The sequence below is a fragment of the Berghia stephanieae genome, chromosome 7 (genome assembly GCF_034508935.2).
Source record: "Berghia stephanieae isolate SIO BIC M18660-M18661 chromosome 7, UCSD_Bste_1.3, whole genome shotgun sequence".
NCBI lineage: Eukaryota > Metazoa > Mollusca > Gastropoda > Nudibranchia > Aeolidiidae > Berghia > Berghia stephanieae.
The window spans coordinates 41,375,966-41,385,965 of record NC_088366.1 but is presented as its reverse complement, the minus strand read 5'-3'; the positions used below and the strand labels follow the sequence as shown (position 1 = coordinate 41,385,965).

Sequence of the window (10,000 nt, the reverse complement as noted above, 5' to 3'; positions counted from 1 at the left end):
ACTACTACTACTACTACTACTACTACTACTAGTACTACTACTACTTCTTCTTCTTCTTCTTCTACTACTACTACTACTACTACTACTACTACTACTACTACTACTACTACTACTACTACTACTACCACTTGTTGAAATTGTCGTTGTCTTGACATCCTCTTCATATTTCCGGCGATCACAGATTCAAAAGACATGGATTTTGAATCTAACACCAAAAAATATGAAAGACATGGGTATGAAGGAGTTGTAGAATGGAAACTACATGAGGAAGGTAAGTAATTACTATTTTCAAGACATTGACAGAGAAGAGAGGGAGAGAGAGAGAGAGAGAGAGAGAGAGAGAGAGAGAGAGAGAGAGAGAGAGAGAGAGAGAGAGAGAGAGAGAGAGAGAGAGTTTCTCAGTGATTCCAATCAAAGCACAATTAGTTACAGATCCTAATTGTATTGTATCATTGTTGTAATGGAAGAACCTAAGATTTCTCAAACCAGCGCTAGATAGTGCCCATAACAACAATGCTAAAACGAGACTATGATTGCATTTACAGACCAGCAATGTGTGTACGAAGGTTTCAACCAAATCGGCTCGACCCAGTAATCGGCTCAACCCTTGGAAATAATTAATAAAGGAATGAGAACACATTTTTTTCAGCTCTCGTCAGTGTGAGATTATTTTCACTGATATTATGCGAGAAGATACTTTCTTACAAATAAAGCAAAGTCTTGCAGTTTGTCTCAAGTGAAATTCTAAATAGAATGACATTCGGCTGAACGCTCTCTGGTTAGTATTTTTGTCGAAAAATATAGATAGAACGAAATTGACGACACTCAGTTCCTTATCATTGTCTTTAGCTAGCCATTTTTATGTTAAATTGTATTATACTGTTTTGTTTATATCTTGATAAGGTCATACGAATTAAAAATCAAATTTAAATCAAGACGTGCAAGGGATAAAGAACATTTTCATGGTCTTTTTTTTACCATGTTCAATGTGCTTCACAATGCCTTATTTATTCGTGAATTGAAAACCAATTTCCATTTCATACAGTATAAATCTCGAGGAAGGGGCCCTGTTTACTAGCACTCTTACAATATGCGCCACTGCCCATTACAACATAATCATCTTAGTCAAGTAAGGTAATGTATATGAAGTGATTTTCTCAAGGACAAAATGCCATGGCAGAGATTTTCTTTCATTGCCGTTTAACTGGTCGCTAGCTGTTCGAGTCCAGAATCGCCTGGATTTTCAACAGAGAAGTCACCGACTCATTGAATCATGGAATCCACACCACAAGGATATTGCAAATGTTGCTTCTTGAAGTTCGAAAGAGTAATCAACACTTTAAAAAATAGAACTGAAGACAAATGATGGGACGTTTCGAGCAATCCCCTTTGTCATCAAAATAGTGAATGAGACACTTATTATATTTACTGTATGAAATTCATAAGTAATATTATTTGTTGCCACCTTTCTATTTAGTCAAAGAATGCATGCATAACGAGTAATTTACTCGTTTGCCATCATGGCATTAAAAGAAACATAAAATAGTGATGGCTGACCAACTGTTAGAACGTTCGCTCACTAACAAAAATTAAGGGCATTTATGCAGTACTTTATCCGCTAAAAGTGCTCAAAGCGCTTAACAAAGTGTCCCTAGTCAACACTAACCATTAACATTTAACACAAGACATGATATGACGCCTGTAAGGCGATATTACAAATTTTCCGACAAAGATAACGCTGTTAACAGCCTTGTACTTATTTAACACCTGAGTACGGTGAGAGAACGTGTGTAAAGAGCCTTTTCCAAGGACTCATCTTTGCACCGCTTAGAGCAGGACTTGAACCTTGAACCATCCTGTCCTAAGTCGAATGCCATACCACAATATCACACAGCTGCACTAAGTGGAGAATGCAGTTCCAGCTGGGTTCCCGGGAATGGCTCCAGGATACATGGATGACGTCATTCTCCGTTTTCTTTGATTTCACGCCATTCGTTTTATGTTATCGACTTAAGGTCAAGATCTCTCAACAGATACTCCCCGGGTAGGCCTCTGGATGTCGTACAGATTCATGGTGGCTTTGTGTTGTATGATGTGTATGCTGAGCAGCTTTGCCAGTCAAACTTCGATGAGTTCTGCCATGGTGTGTATGATAAGACAAGGCAACACATCCAACTGGCTAGACACGCCACTTTCAGTCAATTCATCAGAACAGTTCATGACTCATGGGATAAACCACACAGAGAAATATGACATGGAAGAATTCCCACAGGTGACTTAAGACGAGTTGCAAAATTCTTTAACTAAAGCTTATTTTTTTCAAGCATTAATTTCTTCCTTTACTTATCTGAATAATACAATCACAGGCCTTACCGTGAGAGATTAGCATCATCACTAATCTTATCTCTTCGGCGAAAACGGTTATGCCTGTGGTTACGGTCAGATGAATGATGAGAGAAATTAGTGCTGGATCTAAATAGAGTGAACTCTAATCCCACCCTCGAAGGCTTTATATTATGACATTCTTACTTTTAAACACTTTACCAGCAATTTCATCATAACATAACTATTGGCCCACTATTGGTCGTACAAACCTAACGGGTAAATCGTTGGCGCCACCCCCCCCCCCCCTCCCCCCAAGCATTTAGTGAAAATAGTTGTTACATTAGATCCACTTTTCAGTCCGAATTCTGTGTGCTACTTTAAAAAAAAAGCTATGTAGAAATGCTGATTGAACCACTACCTTGCCAGTTTCTGGGAATTGCTTATTAACCCCTGACACACTGTGATTAACCACTTTTTCATTTTGGTTAGAAATATTTTACTTCAATTGTTGGCCGATTTACCTGTTGACTGCCGAACTCTGGAAAAGTGAAGTCTCAGGTTTTAGAGATTTTACGAAGATAAAAAGGGTCGTTTTACAGCGATCAGTATTATTTGAAGTAAAAGTTTGCTATTCCCCCCTCTCCGTAATTATTTTAAAGTCTGTTTTTGTCAGTTTGGTAATTATTTGATGAATATCATGATTCTCCCGTGTCTTTTAAAATACGGTAAATTATGGCACTTTACCTAAATAAATAATAATTTTATGGGCATAACCAAACTATAATAATCCTGAAAGTAAAAACCGAAAATGACCTTTAAGATAAATCTTTTTTTCAGCCATGGCTTTTTGACTGGACTCCAGAGACTCAAGGTTGGATTATCGCCTCATTTTTCGTATGTTACTTCATCACGCAGACTCCATCGGGCCTTCTCGTGTCCAGGTGAGCAAGGCGATCGAAATCAAGCGTTCTCAGGCGTGAACATCGCATGGAGGGACGGTTATTAACTTTAAGAGATCGTGGCTGACATTTTTAGCAGGAAAAATTAAGAACCAAACGTGACAGATTCCTTTTCTATATTATGGTGATGATATGGTTTGTGAGGCTTCATGGCACAAAGACAAGGTCTCCGCTTCACAACGGAAAGGCACATGTTTCAAGTCACCCTACCGTACAGTGAAAGTGTGACATGAATTACGTACAGTGACAGTGTGACATGAATTAATCACTTCGCCCTTGATTACTTGGCATTGCTCTTACAGCGACACCGAATGCTATTTCTTTACGGAGACTGACATAAGAGTGATTCAACAACAACAACAAAAAAGGAACTAATACAAAATATAAACATTAAAATACATTTTTATCAACAACCTTTTTTCGCATAACTAAAAATAAATAAAGGAGCCCATTATTTTTCTTTTCTGAAAAATGTGAACTAGAATTTATATCAGCCATAATTTCTTGAGTTATCAGGTTTATTTTTAATTATAAAACGCAACGTTTTGGTTAATTGGCCACCTTATTGCGATGCACGTCCTCATTGTTTAATCTTTATTTTTCTATTTCTTTTGTCATGTCTTTGACCACAGGTATGGAGCCAAACACGTGTTGGTAGTGAGTCAAATTATTTCCGGTCTCGGCCATCTTCTCACGGTTCCAGCCACACAATTGGGTCTTCCTTACGTCTACGCCGCAAGAATAATTGCCGGTTTGAGCACGGTATGCACTCTGCCGCTCTTTGACCGTTACTTTTTCATTTTATCTATACATGTTCTATTTTCAGTTATAGGAGAGTTGGACAATTCCCATCTTGTCAAAAACTGCCCGAAACCTGAGATTTTGAATGTCACTAGTCTAACCAGGTCTGAGACCTCTTTACTAATCTCGAAGGGGGTATTGAAGTCAAAGTGACTTTTTGACACATTGGGGGTGATCTTAACTAGTTAACTGTCGTACTCCGGAAAAAACACGTATTTAAAAATTGGCCAGAAAACTCGTCCTTCAAATTTCGATCGATTTAAATGTCTTTTCAGATTACGGCAGTTAACTGGCTAATCGTGCAATCGATTTTTGAAGCAAAAACCCTATGGCGAAAATTTAAAAAGTGTATTTTTAGGGTACGCGATGCTCTCGAAATTCATCAAACACCTGTATCAGTTGGCGGACGACATAGACCTCATGGCTGAAAGCGAACAAGAACTACAAGATATAACTGACTCACTTGCACATAAAGCAATACAATATGGCATGGAAATAAGTACAGAAAAATCTCAGATACTGGTAAACAGCAGAAATGATGGGCATGCAGGAAGTTCAATCGATAATGAAAAACTCGAGGATATGTCAACATTTAACTTTAACTACTTGGGTGTTCTGTTAACCTGGGACGGTTCCAGTACAACTGAGATTAAGGCAAGAATAGAAATGTCAACAGCAAAACTAACGAGGCTGACAATCAATATGGAAAAGTCCAATCAGTTTCGAAATAAGAATTAAACTCTACAAATCACTGGTACTTTCCATTTTACTATAAGGCTGTGAGGCATGGACATTAACTGCGGAATAAGAGCGCAGAATCTCTGCTTTTGAGATGAAAAGTTATCGAAAACTCCCGCGGGTGCCGTATACAGAACACAGAACTAATAAAGACGTACTGGAAGAAGTTCAATCGAAATATCTCAACAAGCCCATTAACACCCAATCGTCATTTATCAACACAGGCGTCGGTGTCTCATCGTGTAGTAAAGTAATATTATGGCAGAATATGTGCCAACGATCGCAAAACTCTATCTTTAGTAAAATCAAAGCGTTTTTAGGTAATGCACTTTTAACACATTATTAAAATAGATATGTGCGAATGAGTACTTACTTGACTATAGGCAGTGATAGATATTGCAAGAGTGCTCTTGTAGAAAGGACGACTCATATATGCAAAAATAAATATGGTTACATGCGGCTTTATGCAGAGATAAATGTATATAATTCTGTATGTCATGAGTATAGTAAATCTATGAAAATATCCTCTAAAATGTCCTCAATTATTCATTCTTGCCTATTGTATATTATTTAATTGTTTATACACATTATATGTAATTGACAAAACGCATTCTTCATTTTGGTGAGAGAAATTTCCGATAATCTATTTCGGTAATTGATCGAAATGACCAACAGCTTGTCAACATTTAAAGTTTCGGATTTAAGAATTTTTGGTTGGTAAGTTGGGAGTAATTTTAACCAGTTAACCGCTGTACTCTAGAAAGACAAGTATTTAAACAGTTGCCCAGAAAACTCTTTCTTCAAATATTGATTGATTTAAAAAACCTTCATCTTGACAAAAACTCTCAAACCTGAGACTTCCAGAAGTGTACGGCAGTCAGCTGGTTGATCTATTAGTAACATGAATTAAGATTTATCTGGCCAGTTTTCAGTTATCCCTGAAGGAGTCCAGATTCATGAAAGATCACATCTGAATCAAGCAGTTTCAAAGGCTTGGGAAGGATGGGGAGTGACAAAATAAACACATTGATATGATTAAAAGATTTGAGAAAAATTGAATCTTCACGTCAGAAATGCATGTGCATATTAATATATATATATATATAATATATATATATTTATATATAATTATATATACATATATATATATATATATATATATATTAATATATATATATATATATTTCTTTTGTTTTTAATGTTCTCTGACAGGGCTGTTTGTTCACCAGTACGTTTGCACTGCTTGCTATGTGGGCCCCGAGACACGAGGCCAGTCTGCTGTTCGGCCTCGCGGGAGTTGGTAAGGACTTGTCAATCTTACAATGTCTGCGGTTATCTAGTTTTTACAGTTTTATTGCAATTATCATATACTATAGATTAAAGCTCTCGAACGTGCCAAATCTAATGTATTACCAAAAAAAGATTAAAACAGAAAACAAAAACAAAACAAAAAGAAACAACAACAACAAACAAAACAAAATAACAAAAACTAAACACCCCTCCCCAAAACAAAAACAACAACAGCAAAAATAACAACAATGACAACAATAACAACAATAACAACAACAATAACAACCACATAAATAACAACAACAACAAAACTCCAGAAACAGTCGGGTGAGTGATATTAGTTTTGGCTAACTTGAAACTTATGTAATTCACTAGATTAGTTTCTTTTAAATGTTGAATTAGTTTTTAACTGCCAAGGCCATTTCCGGCCATTGCTTGAACAAAACAATATTTTTTTTTTCGTAATACGAAAGGGTCATATTAGATTTTATATTGGAACAAATAAAAGATAGATAGATCATTATGAACAATTGCCGTGCCCACGCTTACATTTTGAATATACTTCCACCAGTTGGCGTGGTAGGGTTTTGTAATCAAATGTACAAAGACGACAATTAAACATTCTGATAACTTGTAAAAGCACAGTACCGATACATAGATACCCTTTATTCATATTGTTGAATTAACATCACAGTTTGATGGCCTCAGAAACAAAAGTACAATGATGGTTGTGTATAGGAGACCATGGCAATCAGTAAGAATAATATTATTACGCATCAGAATGTCTTCCCTTAGATATGATACAAAAAGGGAGAGTGGCAGGGTATGTTTGCATTGCGTAAAATGACAAAGTAATTTCTTTTTTTTCTTCATGTTAGTAGAATAGTTTTACTTCACAAATCAAATAAATGATGATAATAATAGTTATAAATACATTTTTCTTTAGTGCCTATCACGTGAAAAGGCTGGGTAGATATCAGCGCCGCAAAGTGAGCAACATTTTCAAGGTCTCAAAATTTTATACATCATCTGTTATAAAACGTGACTTCTTGAAAAAAAATAATAATATCGTCATTGACAATATCCAAATTGTCCAGAACTATTTGGCATTGCGTAAGCAGTTTGAAAAACCGTATCATTATGCAATGCTAAAAGAGGAATGATGACAGACAAAAATATATAAATCGTAGACAATAAATGTTTATAATTGATGTGTAACGCTATAACAAAAACGTTTACTTTTCATACTAGGCCGATAGGTAATGTATTTCCAAGTTTATGTTGTTTTGGTCTCTCGTGAAGAATGACGGTGTAAACTTGAATTGCAAGATTATCCTCAAGATCATGGCACGTAAGCCATACACGCCCAAGGAGATGTCATGTCAAAGTATCAAAATTTAACAAAGAGAAGAAGAAGAAGAAGAAGAAGAAGAAGAAGAAGAAGAGAAGAAGAAGAAGAAGAAGAAGAAGAAGAAAAGAAGAAAGAAGAAGAAGAAGAAGAAGAAGAAGAAGAAGAAGAAGAAGGAAGAAGAAGAAGGAAGAAAGAAAAGAAAGAAAAAAGAAAAAAAAAAGAATAAAAAAAAAAAGAAAAGAAAAGAAAAAAAGAAGAATAAAAAAAAAAAAGATAAGAAAAAAGAAAAAAAAAAAAAAAAAAGAAGAAAGAAGAGAAAAAAAGAAGAAGAAGAAGAAGAAGAAGAAGAAGAAGAAGAAGAAGAAGAGAGAAGAAGAGAGCAAGAGATGAAAAGCAAAAGGAGAAAGGAATGAAGGAAGAAGAAGAAGAGAAGAAGAAGAAGAAGAAGAAGAAAGAAGAAGAAGAAGAAGAAGAAGAAGAAGAAGAAGAAGAAGAAGAAGAAGAAGAAAGAAGAAGAAGAAGAAGAAGAAGAAGAAGAAGAAGAAGAAGAAGAGAAGAAGTAAGAAGAAGAAGAAGAAGAAGAAGAAGAAGAAGAAGAAGAAGAAGAAGAAGAAGAAGAAGAAGAAGAAGAAAAGAAGAAGAAGAAGAAGAAGAAGAAGAAGAAGAAGAGAAGAGAAGAAGAAGAAGAAGAAGAGAGAAGAAGAAGAAGAAGAAGAAGAGAAGAAGAAGAAGAAGAAGAAGAAGAAGAAGAAGAAGAAAAGAAGAAGAAGAAGAAGAAGAAGAAGAAGAAGAAGAAGAAGAAGAAGAAGAAGAAGAAGAAGAAGAAGAAGAAGAAGAAGAAGAAGAAGAAGAAGAAGAAAAGAAGAAGAAGAAGAAGAAGAAGAAGAAGAAGAAGAAGAAGAAGAAGAAGAAGAAGAAGAAGAAGAAGGAAAGAAGAAGAAGAAGAAGAAGGATAAGAAGAAAGAAGAAGAAGAAGAAGAAGAAGAAGAAGAAGAAGAAGAAGAAGAAGAAGAAGAAGAAGAAGAAGAAGAGAAGGAGAGGATAATAATAATAATAATAATAATAATAATAATAATAATAATAATAATAATAATAATAATAATATAATAATAATAATATAATAATAATACTAATAATAATAATAATAATAATAATAATAATAATAATAATAAAATAATAAAAGAAGAAGAAGAAGAAGAAGAAGAAGAAGAAGAAGAAGAAGAAGAAGAAGAAGTGGGACTATGTGGTCTAGTGGGATGACACTCGCTTTCGGATCGAGCCTCGCTATAGTTGAGTCCTTGGAAAAGGCTCTTTATTCACATTCTCTCACCGGGTGTATAATGGGTATATGGCCGTTAAGCAGCGTTGTCTCTGTCTACAAAAATTGTAATATCGCCTAACAGGCGTCACGTCTCGTTCTATATGTTACGTGTTGCTTGTTGGTGAAGCGATCTGAGCACGTTTAGTGGATATTGCGGTCTAGAAAAGCTCATTTTAAGAAGAAGAAGAAGAAGAAGAAGAAGAAGAAGAAGAAGAAGAAGAAGAAGAAGAAGAAGAAGAAGAAGAAGGAGAAGGATAATGATGATGATGATGATGTTGATGATGATGATGATGATGATGAGGAGGAGGAGGAGGAGGAGGAGGAGGAAGATGAGGATGAGGAGGAGAAGAAGGATAAGAAGAAAAAGAAGAAGAATGTTTATAATTCAAAGTCAATCCTTTGTGACACCCTATGAAAATGTAACTATGCATTACAGACTGGGTGACATTAGCCAGTCAACTGTCGTACGTCATATGAATTAATTGTTACACATGGGTGTAGAAATATGGTTTGAAAGTGCATGTGTGAAGTTTCATGATTGTACCTAAAATATGTTTTGATTTATGGGCAAACGGTAGTTATATACTATCACAAGGAGAACTGTATATTCGTTAGTGGATCGATTTGAAATGACACAAAAGGTAAGGGACTAACGAATATACAGTTCTCCTTGTGATATTAAACATTCTTGCGACATTGGTCACAGCTTGAAGATGACCAATGGCACGAGCATGTTGTTCTTAACTAAGTGATGACATCGCGTAGATTAATGGATGGTATTTTGCATTGTGCTTTCCTGCCTTGAAAATGTTTTAAGAAGACGCGGATGGCAAAAAAAAAAAAAATCAAAAAAAATCTACACACTTCCTGTCCAGAGTAAGGGGCTAAAATGTCATTTTAGCACGTGCGCGGCTTGGTGAGCGAATTTCAGGTAAAAAACAAAAACATCAACTATCGGTACACAGAAATGCTAATGGTAAACAACTCAGTGGAAAATCATTCGCCTACGCCAATGGATAAAAAAAAGTAACGACGATTTTAAATGGGTATACTTTCTTTTGATCGCAAGTATATATCAGCCCGCCCTCGTAAATATGCAACTTACACTCCAACTTGGGCAGAACAAAATGTCATTCTACCAAGAAGCTTATAATATGAACATATTATAAGCTTCTTGCATTCTACCAATATTTGTCTTTAACGAGCTCCCCTCTC

General features: G+C 35.5%; 1 protein-coding gene across 1 annotated transcript in view; it reads left to right on the top strand.

Moving 5' to 3' along the window:
* Window positions 1-10,000, top strand: part of LOC144977244 (sodium-dependent phosphate transport protein 1-like) — a 27,855-nt gene that overhangs the window by 5,769 nt on the left and 12,086 nt on the right. Inside the window, exons 2-6 of the mRNA XM_078922268.1 lie at window positions 182-271; window positions 2,034-2,272; window positions 3,163-3,266; window positions 3,917-4,046; window positions 6,036-6,123. Coding sequence (XP_078778394.1) covers window positions 193-271; window positions 2,034-2,272; window positions 3,163-3,266; window positions 3,917-4,046; window positions 6,036-6,123 — 640 coding nt within the window. The 5' untranslated portion in view covers window positions 182-192. The remainder of the gene's footprint in view (window positions 1-181; window positions 272-2,033; window positions 2,273-3,162; window positions 3,267-3,916; window positions 4,047-6,035; window positions 6,124-10,000) is intronic.